General features: G+C 39.1%; 2 protein-coding genes and 1 non-coding gene across 4 annotated transcripts; 2 read left to right on the forward strand and 1 right to left on the reverse strand.

Moving 5' to 3' along the window:
• Positions 1 to 2,213: 2,213 nt before the first annotated feature.
• Positions 2,214 to 3,508, forward strand: LOC143855240 (histone H2A.6-like). Its single transcript, XM_077365481.1, has 2 exons — positions 2,214 to 2,495; positions 3,156 to 3,508. Exons 1-2 carry the CDS (start codon positions 2,307 to 2,309, stop codon positions 3,366 to 3,368), a joined length of 402 nt encoding a protein of 133 aa, XP_077221596.1. The 5' UTR covers positions 2,214 to 2,306; the 3' UTR covers positions 3,369 to 3,508.
• A 2,301-nt stretch (positions 3,509 to 5,809) lies between these two features.
• TRNAL-CAA (transfer RNA leucine (anticodon CAA)) lies at positions 5,810 to 5,893 on the forward strand. Its single transcript has one exon. It is a non-coding gene; the product is annotated as a tRNA-Leu (tRNA).
• A 459-nt stretch (positions 5,894 to 6,352) lies between these two features.
• Positions 6,353 to 16,236, reverse strand: LOC143855239 (formin-like protein 3). Of its 2 annotated transcripts, none has more exons than XM_077365479.1 (7): positions 15,591 to 16,236; positions 12,750 to 13,557; positions 12,054 to 12,666; positions 11,745 to 11,947; positions 11,271 to 11,506; positions 9,137 to 9,991; positions 6,353 to 6,831 (listed from the first exon to the last, which is right to left on the reverse strand). In XM_077365479.1, exons 1-6 carry the CDS (start codon positions 15,735 to 15,737, stop codon positions 9,152 to 9,154), a joined length of 2,847 nt encoding a protein of 948 aa, XP_077221594.1. In that variant the 5' UTR covers positions 15,738 to 16,236; the 3' UTR covers positions 6,353 to 6,831; positions 9,137 to 9,151. The 2 variants fall into 2 exon arrangements, with proteins under 2 accessions (XP_077221594.1, XP_077221593.1); XM_077365478.1 differs by lacking the exon at positions 6,353 to 6,831 and adding an exon at positions 7,017 to 7,486 and having other exon boundaries at positions 15,591 to 16,235.
• Between the last annotated feature and the right edge of the window lie 1,702 nt (positions 16,237 to 17,938).

Consider the following 17,938-nt stretch of genomic DNA (forward strand, 5'->3'; position numbering starts at 1 on the left):
AGTATCATAAGAATAAAAATGGAAACTGATTCCATGGGAAAGCCGGCCAATTGGAAAGACCGTAAAAAGGCAAGCTTCCTAAGGTGCTTAGGACTCCAACTACATAAAAGGACCTCACCCTCCAGGTAAGCACCAAGCTCTCACACTCCCCAATACTCTTCTCCTCTGTTACCCTGTTTCTCCTGTTGTGCCGATTTGTGGTGTCGAGGGTCATCCCGAAGTCCAGACTTCAGGACCTCTAACGTTGTGTTATTTGAGTGCTGGACGAGCACGATCCAAAGCACATCCGAAGTTCTCTTGATCAGATATGATTTTGGCACCAACAATATTAAATGCATTTTTTTCGTTTTCTGTTTATTTGAGTGTATTTTACTACATTTTTTTAACCAATACCGTATTAAACTAAAATTTTTCCGTCCCCTTTTTTTCTGCCTATTCGTATTTTGCTGATAAAAAAGGGTGGCCCAGTGCACGAGGCTCCCGGCATTGCGAGGTCTGGGGAGGGCTAGATGTAAGCTCCTGCCATCGTGTTTTGCTGACTACAAGCGGAAAAAGCATGGCTCCATAAATTCCTCCATTTATTCCGCCGCCATTTTAATTCTATCCCCATATTCGGTAAGCAAATGTCTGAATAGGGCGGAATCGGATTAGGATGCAGATTCCAATTCTAGATTTCACCAATCCAAACACACCCTGGACCCCACTGGAACAAATAAATCCAAGATCCAATGTGGGCCCCCACTTCACTACATTACAATTCATTGGATCAAATAAAGCTGGCCAATTGTAATGACTCCAAAAAGGCAAGCTTCCTAAGGTGCTTAGGAGTTAGGACTCTACATAAAAGGTTCTCACCCTCAAGGTATGCATCTAACTTCTCACACTCCTACCAATACTCTTGTCCATTGTTACCCAGTTTCTCTTGTTGTGCCGATTTCTGACTTAGTGTCGAGGGTCTTTCCGAAGTCCAGACTCCAGGAGCTCTAACGTTGTGTTTTCTGAGTGCAGGACGATCCGAAGCACATCCGTAGTTCTCTTGATCAAAGAGGATTTTGGCACCAACAATATTAAATGCATTGATTTTGCTTTCTGTTTATTTGAGTGTACTTTACTACATTTTTTTTGAACCAATACCGTATTAAATTTGAATTTTCCATCCCGTTTTTTCCCTACCAAATCATGTTTTGCTGACTAAAAAAGGGTGGCCCAATGCATGAGGCTCCCGCCATTGCGGGTTCTGGGGAGGGCTAGATGTACGCTCCCGCCATCGTGTTTTGCTGACTACGAGCGGGAAAAGCTTGGCGCCATAAATTCCTCCATTTATTCTGCTGCCATTTTAATTCTGTCCCCATATTTGGTAAGCAAATGTCCGAATAGGGTGGAATCGGATTAGGATGCAGATTCCGATTCTAGATTTCGCCAGTCCAAACACACCCTGGATGCCGAGTTCCACCCCACCGGATCAAATAAATCCAAGATCCAATGTGGGCCCCATTTACTACGTTACAATTCATTAGATCACTCTTCTATCAATTCTATTAGACTTGATATTGGGACTGCAATGTTTTGATGATAAGCCAAACCCACCTTGTCCTTTTTTTTATATTAGGAATTGCAATCATAGTTTTAAAACTCCCCTGCATCATTGTGGACTCGTAGGATCCTTTTTACATTGGCTGCATTCCAGATTTTCTTGCCGCTTTCTGCATTTTGCCCTGTAGAGTCGATAAAAACCTTTTGACTTTCCCGAATTATGACGGCGTCAATCGAGTACTTGACCGCGTTGTGCCGACTCGACTAGGATTTTCATCCGCATTTTTAAATACCGATTGTAATAGCTTTTGAGAGCTGGTTAATTAATAAAAGACAAGGTTAGTCCGGCCAATTATCAAAACATGGCAGTGCCAATATCAATAGCCATTTATCATTATACAATGAATTGGGCACAAAACCGTTGGGTGGGCTCCAGGGTCAGTTGCCAACCAGAGAGCGTCTGATGAGTCACCCTTGTGTCCGACAATACCATTCCATTTCAAAATCAACCAAACCAAACCTTTATGTAAAGGAACCACGATCGGAACGTCAATTTCATCTAAATCGAACGGTCATAATCCTCGATCCGCGTGATATAACGCGATTGGTGAATTATGAAACCGAAAACAGTATATATACATCCACAACAAACGTCAAATTCACTCATATCTGTCTTTCTTCCCTTTTCCTTCTCTGAATCTCTCTTCCTCTTCTCTTCTTTCTCTGAATCTCTCTTCCTCTTCTCTTCTTTCTCTGTTCTATTAATTATTATTATGGCAGGAAGGGGGAAAACTCTGGGATCGGGTTCTTCAAAGAAGGCCACGTCGAGGAGTAGTAAGGCCGGTCTACAATTCCCGGTCGGAAGAATCGCCCGGTTCTTGAAAGCCGGCAAATATGCCGAGCGTGTTGGTGCCGGAGCTCCGGTCTATCTCGCTGCTGTTCTCGAGTATCTCGCCGCAGAGGTAATCTACGGTTTTTATTTTATTTTTAATTTATTCCCTTTTCTTTTATTATTTCTAATTTTTCTTTGTGATTTCTTCTTGCAATTTGTTTTTCTAGAATTATTTTTTAGGGATCTGTGATTAGTTTCTTCTTCTTCTGTTGTTCCTTTTGTCGTGGATCTGCTATTTTTTTTTTTTTTTTCTCTTCTAGGGTTTTTTATGCGTTGATTTATATTATTTGGGAAAATTGCCAAAAGAATGACCCGATTTTTCATATGTAGAAGAACCCTTTCCTGATTCATATCATAGAGATTTGTTGAGGCATGATTACATCTGGGTTTTGTAAAGGTCGTTCCACTACCCTTTTTTGTTTTAAAGTTGTTTTCTTTCTTTCTTTCTATTTGGTTTAGGAAAAATTGGGGTGTTTTCTAATTTATTAATTCACCGGTGTATGCCCACAAGGATATTTTGGTCAATCCAAAAGAGATGGATTTTGTTCCAGATGATCCTGGCCATCCTTTCATGTGGGCCTACAATGAATTTTGACCGAGAAAAAAAAATAGTCCTTAATAAAATGAGATCCAGTCCGTCGATGGGATGGACTGTATGAATAAAAGAAATGATGATCTGGTGGGCCACGTGGATTGCATGATGGGTGAGTTGTGGATGAATAAAACTCAGGTATTGGAATTAGCGGGAAACGCTGCGAGGGACAACAAGAAGAGTCGGATCGTGCCACGACATATTCAATTGGCGGTGAGAAATGATGAGGAGTTGGGGAAATTGCTGGGGACTGTTACTATTGCCAATGGAGGGGTGATGCCCAACATTCACTCTCTTCTCCTTCCCAAGAAGGCCGCTGGCTCCGCGCCCAAGCCTCCTGCCGATGATTAGATCCTTGGATTCTGAAATTCATGCTACTTTCGCTTTAATTTTGGTTTTATTGTGAATATTGTCGAATCCGGAATGTGTAACCACCTTTCTTACTTACTTTGATACATAAATGTTGAAATTTCATTTTGTTTTTCTTTTTACTCGAATAGCAAGATGTTGATTTTGTGTTGTCATGCTCGTAGAAACACTGCTAAACTACAACTCTGTTGAGTGGGAGAGGCGATAGCTGTACTATGAGATTTTCCATATCCCTGTCCTCCACTAATCTAATACCTTGCCGTCTTAGGTCTATGACCTCCTCACTGTCTCTTCTAGAGCAAATTTCCTTTCAGCATCGTCTGAATACAAAGTGAAATTAGGGAGAACTTTAGTCCAGGTAAGGATTAAAGATATATAATCTTAGCATAGGAATAGGATGCACTTCTTGCTTGAAAGTGTGGGTATTCCTTTCTTTTCAAAGCACCCAGATAAAGGTCAACAGAGCGAGCTTGCATAGAATCCTTTCCTTGCTAGGTTACGGAACAAAAAACCAATTATGTAGGAGATCTTTGATAGGAGCTGGGAAAACCCTTGGAATCCCAAAAAGATCCTAAACTTTTGCCCATACCTCTAGCGTATCTGCAATGGATAAATAAATGGTCTACTAACTCGTCCTCTGCCACACATAGGGCACAATGATTGAATATGAGCATTCTTTATCCTGTCCACATTAACGGAATAATGTTTCTTATTACTTATCTAGTATGTTGTTACTTATAGTTTGTACTTTGAACACCATCAATATTCGTTCATATATACTTGCAAGTTGCAACATTACCTAAGAGTGCGCTCTCATGTTATGTTACCTTTTTTGTATTAAGTAGAACGAACAACTGATCATACAAATTACCGACGTAGAAATAATGTTTGTTTATGTTAAATCTTATATCACTGAATATATATCAAGTATTAGAAACTAGAGTATAAATTATCAACATAGAAACCGTGGTAGTTCCCAGTTTGAGCAATACGATATAAGAGAAAAAAAATTACAAACTACTGAAGCATTAATTATTAAAGAGCCAACATGATTAATGTATAAAACTATATCAAGAGAGATAGTACTGGAAGTCTTTTTTAGTGGCTTTTGGTAGACATATAACTTGGGTCGGGTCGGGTTGAGCTTTTGCTAAAAATGAATTGAAATCAATCCAAATCTGAGCTGATGTTATGGTAAAGGCTCAATATGAATTCCTAAAATTCGACCTGAGTTACATCCCTAACTGATTGTTTTTTAGAGTTACGCCCCTAGCATTTAGAGTGAATTTATGTTGATATTTTAGAATAGAGTGTCGCTCTGTACAATTGTGTTCCACCCGCCCTTAAAACCCCCAAACAAAAAGCATTTGAAGGCAACCTAAATTGTACATGCATTTCATACCCTTTCTTTCCCTAAGAGGCTAAGGCCACGTTTGAATACCAGCAAGATATAGATTTGGATTTGGATTTAGTTGATATTTTGAACTAGATCAGATCCTTAGAATTTCCAAATCAGTTACAATAGTGCAAAAAAATCTGATTTTCAAATCTTTTCTGTGAGACATTATTTGGAAAACAACGTTTGTGGCAACTTCCGTCACCATCGATGCTCCTCAACGTTGCTCCAGCAGCAGCGAGACATCCCTCCGTCCCTTACTCTCTCTCTCTCTCTCTCTCTCTCTCTTAAAACATGATCATGACGATGGTTGATGTGTTTTGTATCCAAAACTCAGATCCAAATCAAAATACAAATGAAAATGGAATGAAAACAATAGAATGAACTTTTTTTTTTACTATATATAGAGAGAGATCGACCCACACACACCATTACTGTTAAGAGAGAGACCTTTACATAAAATGTCATGTACAACTCAATCTAAACAAAATACAAAAAATAAATCTCTCGAGTGATGGATCGTGAGAAGAAAGTTTATTGAGCAAGAGAGGGAAAAAGAAAGGGTTTGAAAGATGTTTTTTCATAAAATTGTGTGATTATGTATGGTGCTTTTTTTTTTTTTTTTCAGATTTTCTTGTTTTATTTAGTACGATGTGTGTATGAATTTTGTTGTAAAATTGCAACACTCTATAGAGAATATTTGCTAATATCCCACTTGAGACAATCATTTATTTCCTTATATGGTTGAGGCTCTAATAGTTAACGGATTAATATGATTGGTGGCGACATTTTATCTAAGGTATTAGAGAGTATTAATTATGAAAAATAAAAATCAACCATAAATAATAGGTGCTTCATAAATCAATTGTCTTAATCATGGCCAGTGCTTGACTAAATATGACCGTGTGACACATTGTTGGTCTAAGTTCTCTTCGAGTTGCTTTAAGGCCTGAAGGAGTGTCAACTGTTAGTTAATATTGGTTGGTGCACTATTATAATTCTTAATTCATTTAAAGAAGCAAATCTGGTCAGGATGGCCGAGTGGTCTAAGGCGCCAGACTCAAGTTCTGGTCTTCGAGAGAGGGCGTGGGTTCAAATCCCACTTCTGACAAAATTTTAAGTTCCTTTTTCTAACATTATTGCGGTAATTGAGTTTCTGTACGCTGATCCCACAGGACATGAAAATATATTTTTTAAAAATATAGTGGGGCTACATGGTTCGATTATCCTAATCATTTATTTGTTTGCCCACCACTTAGATATCTCCAAAAGATGATCCTAACACTCCAATATCTGGAGAGGTTATAGAAATCTCTACAGATCGGAGGTTAGGATCATCCTATGGGAAAAATTATTTGAGCATGGCCTATCTAAGTTGGGACCCAACAAACCATATTTAACTTTGGGTCTCCCTATGCTTTTTTGGAATTTGCTAGGGAGACCATCGTAGAAGGTATTTCGCGGAGCGTCTGTTGCATGAGAGAGCAGCCACCTCAGATGAATTAAATGAATAAGATAAAATCTGAGCCCATGTGGGTGCTCTCTCATGCAACAGATGCTCTGGAAATGCCTTGTGTGATGGTCCCTAGCAAATCTCATTAATACTTAAAAGAGCGATACACTAGTTTTGAGAAACCACAGTTGGACAGTAGAGAAAAAAAATTCAAAAGAAAAACTATTGTCCTCACAATCTATCCTATCTGTTCGCTCCTGAGGAAGATCCCTCTGCCTGCAGATAAAATTTCATTTGGGTGATGCTAGCTAGTATCATCCGCGTTTGTGAAAGACATGCTTGCAGCCGTTCGATAATTAACGGGGCCCACTTGTGGAGTGATTATAACCACTAGAGGTGATATGGATCCCATCATCTACACCCTTCTTCCATAGACTTCCATAGAAATTGCTAAAAAGCAAGTCAATTTTCTGCTCCCCAATTCTGCATTGTTTGTTTGATCAGATCCATTGATCCCAACGGCAGCCATAATCTGGTCCAAATGCCGTCTAGAACACCTGGATCGGATGATCTAAGCCCTCAATCCATCACGCCACCTTATTTAGGAATCCACCAAGAAAAGCTTTAACCATTGATTTTTGTTAGGAAATAGGAAGATTTGGCTAATTTTACTCATGATTAATGGAAGAAAAGTTCATCCTGGGATCAACTTAAAGAAACAAACAACGCACATTTACATTCACATGGAGATGCCAATAGCATTCTAGGAACATTCAAGATCTCAAGGCAAGCACTTTAAATGCTAAAAATCACTAAATTTTCTCTAAACTAAGCAATGACTGAAAGTGAAATCATATGTAGGTATCAAAAGCACCTAATTGCTTTCCCTTTTGTTTCAAATGAATGAACAAAAAAAAAATAATTTCTAATTTTTTCATGCACAGGCTGGGGCATAGTCTATATTTCAAACGTAGTTCTAGCGGCTATTTGTCTCTCCATGTCCTTCATCTGATGGTAATGTTGAAAGCACTTTTCAGTTCAGCATTTTCTGTTCTTTCTGATTTCCAAACCGTTGATAAGCATGTAGTTTTGATCAAAAGATGCATATACAAATGGCGTCATTCCACCCAAACAGGCGAAATAATTAATTTTCCCCTACGAGAAACGGCGTCTACAGAAGACAAGGATGGGATTCAAAATTCAGCTTTCCTCCACCCGGACTTCGATTCACTAACATGTCTCTAAAGTCACCTGAACAAATGCCATGAGGTTTACGATCAATATACATGCAATAGAACAGACAAATTAGAGTTGATTGATTCTCTAAAGGAATCGGATTATTGCATACTTGTTGACAGACCCAATCTAAGCAAATTTTACAATTCCAAAGGCACCCAAAAAGAAAACCAGAACATGTAATTCAAAGCAAGTCAGCCATGTTGTGATCATGGTTTAAAAACTTCCTGCTCCAATCATCGACTCGCCTGAGTCACCTATCCTTTACTTGGCCGAGTTCTCGTCCGAGTCCGAGTTTTGCCCTATCAAGTCATTCGGAACTCCTTTGACTTTCCGGAATTAAGGAAAAGTTGACCGCATCAATCATTGAGTTGATTGAGTCGACACCCATTTGTCTTGGCTAAGTTCTCATTCGAGTTTTCGTCCGAGCCTTGAGTTTTGAAACACTGGTTGTGATTGAAACCGAGGCACACTTAAATCCACATCCTATTAGTAAGCAGAACATGAGTAGAGCAGTAAAGATGGACTCTGGTGATTTTCGATAACGATTGTGACGGTTGTAATGGGTCTTGAGCATTCAACAACTAATTGGAAGAATTATAATGGAGTTGGAAATTGGGATATCTAGGTGCAACAGGTTAATTTTTTTGGATGTAGCAACTAATAAAGTACCAAGTTTTAGAGTGGAGCCACGCTGGTCTCCTCACTTACCTAATTATATAAAGCTGGATTTTAATGGAAACTCTATGGGGCAATCCAGGTTGGCTGGGATCTTGGAAGTGGGGGGATTATGCCTAGGGTCATGGATACCAGTGAGTGCCCTTGTAGAAATGTATGGCATCGATCAGATTATCTATGTCCTGCCATATTTGAAGATCAGCCAATGATATGGTGGCTAGAAGAGTGGAACAAGTATCCCTGGTGATTGGAGATACGATAACTTTGTAATTGTTGGTGGTCTCTCAATCATCAGTGGGGCAATTCAATAGGTCAGCCAATGATATGGCATCGATCAGATTATCTATGTCCTGCCATATTTGAAGATCAGCCAATGATATGGCGGCTAGAAGAGTGGAACAAGCATCCCTAGCGATTGGAGATACGTTAACTTTGTATGGTGCCTTGTTTTTCCCTTCTTGAGTTTATGTTATGTTGTTCCATGCAGTAAACCTTGTATTAGACTGTTCATTTTTTTTTTTGAAACGTAACAAAAATTTTATTAGAAACTGTTATGTTCTTTCTTTTATTTCTTTGAAAGAGTAGATGTATTTTCTTATGTAGATCCTATGTAGCAACTGGGATAGCCCGTCCCATACTGTTGTATAGTTGTTATCATAAATTTATTAACAATAACACTAAAAACAATAAAAGAATGTTCTTCCACTAAGATGATATACTGTCTTTGAGTCACTTATAACCAGGAGACATGCTACTGTTTTCTTTTCCTGTAGCTTTGTTCATCACTTTGTCCATGTGGAAATGTAACGTGAGGGTAGTTTGATGATTTTTAGAAAGAATTTATTGATCACCTAAAAATATTCAAGAGAATACATTCATTTTTTTCTAATTAGAGAGCAACTGACCTTCCTGTAGTAACTTCTCCCTACCAATCACCATTCATGAAAAGGAAGAGTTGACTTCCAAAGCCAAGAAAAAAAATCGTACCTTTCCAAAGGATAGCTAAGGAGATTGGCTCTCCTCATCTGAACTGGAACTATCCATCCGCCGCTCCCTGATTGTTGGAAAAAGCAGCTGGCGTGGGTCTGGAAGCGGCACAGCTGGAGCTTCACTATTTTTCGGCGTCTTTGGTACCTTCTTTGTTGATTCTCTCACCTCTTTGCATGCCTTATCCACGATGCCCAAAAAATCCCGTACAATCACAAACAAACGTAATCCCTCATCCTTACTCGCATTCCCATGGAAATAATCAGTGGTACTCTTCACCAAAGACCTTATTCTTTTTTCTTCCTCCAGCAACCAAGTAACATCTATCTCCGCATGCCCTACAAAACTCTTGAGTGCGCGGTGAAAACCACTTTCCTCTTCCACACTCCTCATCTTCGAGTTTAGAAACTCTTTCGCTTTCACCAGCCCATGCCCAAAGTTAGCCACTGTTCCCTTTAAGTCATCGGCATCCAAAACTGCTGCCTTCTTAACATTCTTGAGCTCACCACTTAAACCCGAAACCACATGAAGACCAAGGCTACAATAATGGTCTCTTGTTTCATGGGGAGAATTGTCAACAAAATCTACTGAATTTATGCTAGAGATGCTCCCACTCTCTCTGGATGCACGTACAGCACGCATTCCTTCAGAACGAATTATCTCTTGAACGACAAAGTGCAAGAGTGTGGTCTTTCCATCGGTTCCTTTGACATCTGCTAACTTCAAGAGCGTGTCAAGCTTGAATGCCTGTGCACCTCCGCGGAAGGTACCATCATTCATGCGGTTTCCAGTCTTGAGAACAGCTTCTAAAAGTTTCAAGAAGAGTCGGCTACTTCTGAGTTCCTTGCATGCTACCTGTTACGCAGAAATGTGAAAGATAGGAATCAGAGGGTTAATCAACTTGAGAAATATGTTATTAATTAACAAAACTTCGGAAATACTGCCACCAGATATATAAAGGAAAGACATACACCAAACACATTGAAATATCCATGCAACAAAAAACAGGATTAATGTGTGTAGCTGCATAAATGCATTCGAACCACTATGACACCAAACACATTGAAATCTCCATGCAACAAAAAACAGGGTCAATATGTGTAGCTGCATAAATGCATTCGAACCACTATGACACCAAACACATTGAAATCTCCATGCAACAAAAAACAGGATTAATATGTGTAGCTGCATAAATGCATTCGAACCACTATGACTTCTTCTTCTTCTTTTTTTTTGCAAAATTGATGCACTCAAATATACAACTACTATGAATCGACCAAAAGTAGATATCTTTCTAGAGAAAGGAATTGTATTGCCTTGATTTATCTCCTAGTGATGTTTGGAATTTATGCCGTCAGACCCTCGATGATGAAACTCACACCTATATAAAACAACTCAGGTTATGCGGCTTATTATGAGGCGAGATCAAATGGGAGCGCTTAAAGTTCGAGAGCAGAGTTGTTGGAGTGGCTATATAGCCTTGACGGGTGGTCAGTATTAGTTTATTTCTTTTTCAATTGTCATGTCAATTACTTTTGCTAAACTCTTTTAAGTTTGATGTTGGCATTTTGCTTGCTTACTCCTTAACTTGTAAAAAGAAAAACAAATTTATGGTATGTTATGCTATATGATTTCTGTCTCTTGTTAACTGTCCGAGTTTAGGGCTTTCCGAAAATCCAAGTTGTTACACCTTTAATTTTCTTCTGTGATTTGTGTGCGCGTTCGAGTGTAAGATTTGGGAGGGAAAATTTTGGTTGTAATGGCAAGCCGAAAAGCAAGGCAATGAATTTATATTCACATGCAGTTGTATAACGAAATGGAACCAATATGAAATAATATGCCAGGGCAATAGGTCAGACCAATAGATTATGTGAGTAATGTGGTTTCCATACCTTTCTACGCCTTATAGATATTTGGTTGGGGATTGCATTCCCAATAAACTATCCACAGTCAGCATTTTCTATACAGCGTCAACTATTATGTTTGAAATTCATGGTGATGCCATTAGGAAAAAATGTTTTCCCCATTTGACCTCTTTACCAAATGTTAAATTTGTGTGCAAGAGAACGGCAGAAACGACTGTAAGCATGAAAAGCTGCAAAATCAAATAAGAAATTGAGAGACCAGGACTTGCCTCTAAAGTTGCAAAAGACTCCTTAATTCCCGAGACTTCCTCCTGAAGAGAACACATGAAAAGCAATGCATCCATCCGTTTGAAAGCAAAAGGAATATCAACCAATGTCTTTAGGAACCGCTCTGCAGGGCCCAGCTGGGACATCTCACCACTATATAGTCTAAGCTTCAGTTCTTCTTCTGTAGTTGGTGCCATTTTCAACAACATTTGGAGGAGCTCTGTAGGGATTTCATTTCCTGTTTAGACAAAGATTATTAGGACATGAGGCTGACAATTAAAACCTTAAGTACCAATCAGACTTTCAATCGTAGTATTAACCATGAATTCGAAAAATAGATATACTAGTATATGTGCATATTGTGATACAATACTTCTATCCCTACCATTTTGTTTCTTTTTTGTACATGATAATCACATAATATTGGCCTTCAATGTCAGCTATTTCCATGAGAAAGAGAAAGAAAAAAATCTTACCCTCCAGAAGTGCATCACAGACTTCTTCTATTGTCACATTCAATGCCTTCAAAAGAATTGCTAAATTCTGTGATTTCTTGGGATCAAGAATCTGAATATATTGGTTTGAAGGATCATGGGAAGAAGCTTCTTTCCTGCGCTCATTTTTTGTTTTATCAGCCGAGTTGTACCCAAAGAGACTCTCTATCATCTCTTCATTGAACCTATAAATTCAGAATCAATCGTTTTAGTGTCCTAGGTGGCCAATCATAATTCACTGTTTATGAGACAATGTTAAACAGAAAAAAATGAGATGCATAGAGGTCTTACTGAAATGATCCTGAACTAATCTGATGCCAGACCATTGAATGATCAGGGCTTGCAAGAACTTTATCCCAGAAGAATGGCTTCAGCTTAGTTTTGGGGGCCTCAGCTCCAACCTTCGCTCCAGATTGCTGTCCAGAAGGTATTTTTCCTGGATTATTTGGTCCAAGAGGTGAAGGAGGAGTCATTTTTGAAGACGAATTTATTTGTGGTGAATGAGGAGGAAAAACACCCTTTGGCGGTGCAGGTGGACGAGGGCCGGACTTGATTCCAGTAGGTATGGGTGGTGGAGGCGGCGGACTGGGAGGCGGAGGGAGACCGGGAGGCGGAGGCGGACCTGAAGTGGGAAGGGTGGCTCTGATTGGAGAAGACTTCATTCCTGGAGGAAGTGGAAGCGGTACAGGGGTATTGCTAGAAACAACAGATGGCTCTCCTGAAAGTGCTCCTGACGATGGAGGTTCAGCCAAGGAAAACTTGGCAGAATCAGAGTCTATGGGTATAGAGTTGAACTCTAAATATGAACCTTTCCCATCTAGACTTGGGTTAGTTTTAAAAGAAGAAGTTCTAAGTTTCTCTTTGTTAATCGAGTTTCCTAATGCAAAAGACTTCTGGGAAGAACCTGAAAGTTCAAAATTTACACAAATCAGAACCATCACTAGAGAAGTATATAATAACATAATTAGACCAGGAAGTATCCCATACCAACAGAAAAATCACTCATGCTTAAGGTGAGAAGGGGCTTCTCATCCTTTTGTCCATCTCCCAAGCTGTTGTTTTTATGACATCTATGATAGCAATAGAAGAGAAATGCAGCAAAAAGAAATGTTCCCGCTGCAGTTACAACAACGGCAACAGCAACTACATGTGTGTTATTACTACTATACTTCTCCGACGGTAGAAATGGAGAAATTTCTGGACTTGCCATTGAATACTCATCATCTGAAGGTTGCATACGTGAACGATGTGGGTCTGTAGGGTAAAATAACTGTTCCGGGGCCTCAACAGGGAATGGAGCCTGAGAGCTGGATGGTGCTGTATCGGGTGATGGCACTGGACTGTAGCTTGGCGGTTCAGCTGCAGAGGCAGAGATAGGGGAAGGGGTAGGGATAGGGGTAGAGGCAGGGCTAGGGCCCGCGGCCGGGACAGGGGCAGGGGCAGGGGCTGGTTCTATGCTCTGAACTGATTGATCGGCCAAATGCCTTCTAGTGGTAGGTTGCCAACCAAAAAGGGCTTCAAGATACACATCATACCAATTTCTTGATCCACCCTCTTCTCCTGAAACAGGAATGGGGAAATTCTGCTTGCTTAGACAGTCCAAAAGGTCGTGCTTCATTTGGGGAGGCAGGGAAGAGATTTCTTTCTGAAGGCTGTGTTTTGTTATTGACCTTGCTTTCAAATTAATCTCAGTAGAATCTGAAGCCACATCCTCATGAAGGAAAATATCTGAATTTTTCAAAGTTTCCTTGATCTTCATCAAATCTATCCTACAATAAATCCACAATTGCTCTGCCTGCAGTCATAAGATTTCACCATTTTTTGGTGATTAAAAAGAGGTTAAACAACAATAAAACATTGAAATTCCAGGATATCACAACTTTTGCATGAACACAAATGTAGTCTCAACATGTAACTATTTAAAACATTTTCTAACTTCACAGATGATTTGTAGCAAAATGGATGCAAATGGATCTGGTTTACTAAATGGATTGCTAAAGATCCTTTATCACATTTATGGTATATAAATGATTTAACACAGCTTTTAATCTATTATTCTAATGGAGCAATAGATAACCCATGGTTTTGATCGATGCAGAAAGAAATGGTGTCCCATAAAAATCAGAATGGCATATGTCCATGACCACTATACATTGAAGAAATGACACATATACTGATTAAGTTAGCTCCCTTTGCTATATATATGGACAAAGTTATGATTATAAGAAAATGAATGTACGCAAACCATACATAGCATGAGTTGTGCCAAATCTGAAACCAATACTCCACAAAAGTAATTGGAATTGCAACGAAGAGAAAAATAAAAAATAAAAAAAATCAACGGGAAACTCAAAAAGATTGAATTGGAGAGAGAAAAAAACATTAAAATTGAATTAAACCATCAATGTTTGAGCTTAACTTCACAATCCAAGCAAAAAAAGCAAAAAAATCTACAATAACCCAGCCACCTCCCACACCTCACCAAAGAAACTACCTAAACTGAACTAAACCTTACTTCTAATCACAATCCTTAATTCCATCTAATCAGAGACCTTTGTTCAACCTGAGTTTGGTGTAGCCAGAGTCTATTTACTCCAAAGCTGGAAAGATGCTTGCTATGACAATGCCAAGGGTAAAAGGGGTATGCTATCCTTTCCAATTTCACAGGGAATTGTCTCAAAAAAAAAGGGCCCTGAGATGCATTCACTTAGTTGCAAGGCAAAAGAAACATTAAAACATTTTCCTTCGGTGTCCTACAAGCAATGATACATGGACACCAGTATGGGGTCAATATATTCTGTCCTATATGATTTTATATAAATACTTGTATTGAACACTTCATGGATACTTCTACTTGTCAGATCCACCATCATGCCTCGAATATATGAAACTCTCATTGAATTAACTATCATGTTTCTTGTTTGCCAGTACTGTAAAATTGCAATTTAAATTTTGAGCATGTGAGTCTTGTAGATACTACGATCAATATGATCTTAATTCCTTTTCAAAGATAGAAGTAATTAAGTATTTTTTAACTTTTAACATAGATATGTCTTGCATCTTATCTTGTGTATAATAACAATATCCATATTTGTGTCATGGAATTAAAAAACCGAGCCAAAATTTTGTTTATGTTCATGATTGTATCCACATCCATGTCTGGGTACCAAAGTTCATAAAGCAGGTGTAGAGTTCCTCTCTACAAACTTTACTGATGCTAGTGCTAGCACTGATTGGTGACTTTTTGTGTCATTAGACACTCGGACTTGGACCTAATATAGTTTAGGGGATCCTTTGGCCACTTTGGTCCGTGGCAATCTTTGGGCTGGAAAGGGTGTAGCTAGAGAAATCAATAGAAGATTCAAGGCAAATGTTTGCGGTGACAGATAATAGATAGCCAATGGAATATCTTTTCACCGCATTCTTGGGAATGAGAACAATGCTGCTGCCCCAGTGGTCAAGGAAGAGATCTTGAATCTTGAGGTCTTCTTTGTCCCAAACTAGTTGGCGTCGGCTAAATGAATCATTCAGAAAAATTTCATGAAGAAGGTGAAAAGAATCTAGCCGGCCCTATACTGACTCTAGTTGGGTTCTTCAAAGCGGATCATTTTCTTCCGTTCTATCCTATCCAAGGTCATGTTCTCTGTTATGTTCCTAGCTATCAAGTCTTTCGTCACTGTTTCTACCCAAGTTGTTTTCAGTGGGCCCGTACGAATCAATATAATAGCATTAAAAAAATTAAAAAGAAGGCATCAAAGAAACAGAGGAAATGAAAAAATGAAAAATGAAAACGGAGGAAAGAGGGAAGGAGGAAGAAAATGGCCTAACCGTGACTTCATCTATATCTAGAGAAGAGAGGATCTGAGAATCCGATGACAATCTCCCTGCTTTCTGCCTTCCCGCCGAACCATTTGTCAATAGAACACAAAATAAAATGGCGAAAACAAGAACGAGACCGGTTCTCCATGCGTCCATCGATTCTCAAATCAATCTTCCAAACGCACATTACACTTATCATTTCATCGAGAAAACCCTAAACATCAAATCTGTCAGCTCAAAAACGAATTTAGTTTCTTAATTCAGGATTTCTCTCGGATTCCTTAAAAAAAAGCCCTATAAATCCGCAACCTCTATTATAGGTTACCAAATTTGTAGATGCTCGTACAAAGATGCAGACTCGAACAAAAACTCATCAAAACCTGCATAAACAGAACTGCATTTCGATAATCTGAATCCGATACCTCTAAAAAAATAATCTTTTTTTTCCAGAAACCCTAAAACGATCAGTTCTTTCTATTTTTTTCCAATCCCTCGTTGTTTGACCGTCTCTCTCTCTCTCTCTCTCTCTGCCTCGCGAACAAAACGAAACCTAGAATTAGAATTAGATTTCTATTTCGACTTTATCTGCCAAATGCTGGCTCTTGTAGTTTCTTTCATTAAAGATAGAGAGTTCGTCGTACAGCACTTTTCGCTTTTCAAACTTATCATTATCATTTATTAAACCTGTCTTTCTTGCACTTGTTCGTATCTGATGAGAAAAAGGAGGACATATGATATGGGCGGGGCCGCGGGGATTGGGGATTGATTTCAATCCTAACGATCGACTTTTGGGGTCACACATGCATTGTAAATTTGTAATAGCCATTCATCTTATAGACCTTCATGACGCCATCTCATAACTTCCAAAAATCAATATTAAAGAAGGCTTCATAGATCAAGGGTCTAGGATCATCTAGTCAAGGTGGGGTCATGACAATGGTGCCAGTTGCGGGGGTCCAAAGAGTCGCACTTGTTCTAGTCTTTTCTGCAATTATCACATTGAAAACAACTAGGCGACAAACCCCCGGATCAATGGTGACAAATCAATTCTAGGATCCCACATCGGGCCATGTATAAGCAGTTAAGACCGTTGACCATGCACTCGTATCGAATTGACATCCCCTGGCTAAGCCAGAGGACTACAAAAATCAAGGTGTTATCCAAGCCTTTTGGTTCGGTGGTTCGGTTCTGGGTCCCATGTTTGGGAACCGTAGGAATTCGGGTTCGGTTCTAGATTTGGGATCCTGGAACCGAAAACCGAACCGAACGGTATGACCCCACCCCAACGGTTTTTGTGAGAATGCTTGAGGATAAATTCACCCCCTTTAATGTGTTTCTTTACCTTTTAAACTTAATATAGCATTAAACTTTCATGGGCCATTGTTGAGCTTCATTTCTATAATATAGACTATGTAGAGCATTAGTGCATCACTAGCATGATGACTGAGCCCATGCATTCCATTAATTCATCCAAAAAATGAAAAATAATAATAAAAAAAAGGTTGGGTAAACTCAAAACCGAACCGAACCGATCAAGTTTGGTTCTGGTTCGGTTCCAATGGTCAGTGGTTCGGTTTTGGTTCCCAATTCTGGGAACCGATAGGGATTGGTTCAGTTCTGGGGTAGAACCGACATGAACCATGTCCACCCTTAATTTTCACCCCTTCTTTATTTTCAGAACAGGATCCCATTTTAGAAGTGTTCTGATGTTTTCCTTCATTCAATATCCCTTTTCAGCAGTTAATTTCTAGTCCTCTTGGAAATTCCCCCCAACAATGTTGCTTTTGTAAGATCTTATGGGGCAACTAGATCTACACATTATCAAGTGATCAATAATAGGCATAAGGGTAGTCCGTAGTCCGTGCATCTTATCCTATTCAGACGTTGATGTTTAATGTAGTCCTAAAGTTTAACTAAATTTAATTAAATTGTCACAGTTCTATTATTCTTGGGATACTAACAATTGTTTTTCTATATATCGAGGTTGGTCCCTACTGCCATGTAATTGTTCAAAATTAGAGAGTCAATAGAAGATTCAGCCCAGATTGATCATCCGCAGTCGCGGATTGAGGACACAACATCTTTTCTCTGTTTACGATTGTATTCTAGATATTTGCATGGTTTTAGTCCCATGGTTGGCGTGTGGATGATTAAACTTTTAGTCCCGTATTGGAAACTAGAAAATTTGGAGAGGGGTTAATATACTCCCTCCCACTTATTTTATTTGTTTTGTTGCACAAATGGGTTTGGTGGACCCATGGAATGCATTGTCGGTGCACGCGTGCTATCTACGGAGGTTTTGCCAACCATAAGCAAATTTAAGATTTTGTTTTAATCAAATACGATTATGTTTTTCA

The sequence above is a fragment of the Tasmannia lanceolata genome, unplaced genomic scaffold, assembly GCF_043159265.1.
Source record: "Tasmannia lanceolata isolate RefF3 unplaced genomic scaffold, GAP_Taslan_0.1 ptg000020l, whole genome shotgun sequence".
In the NCBI taxonomy this organism is placed as follows: Eukaryota; Viridiplantae; Streptophyta; class Magnoliopsida; order Canellales; family Winteraceae; genus Tasmannia; species Tasmannia lanceolata.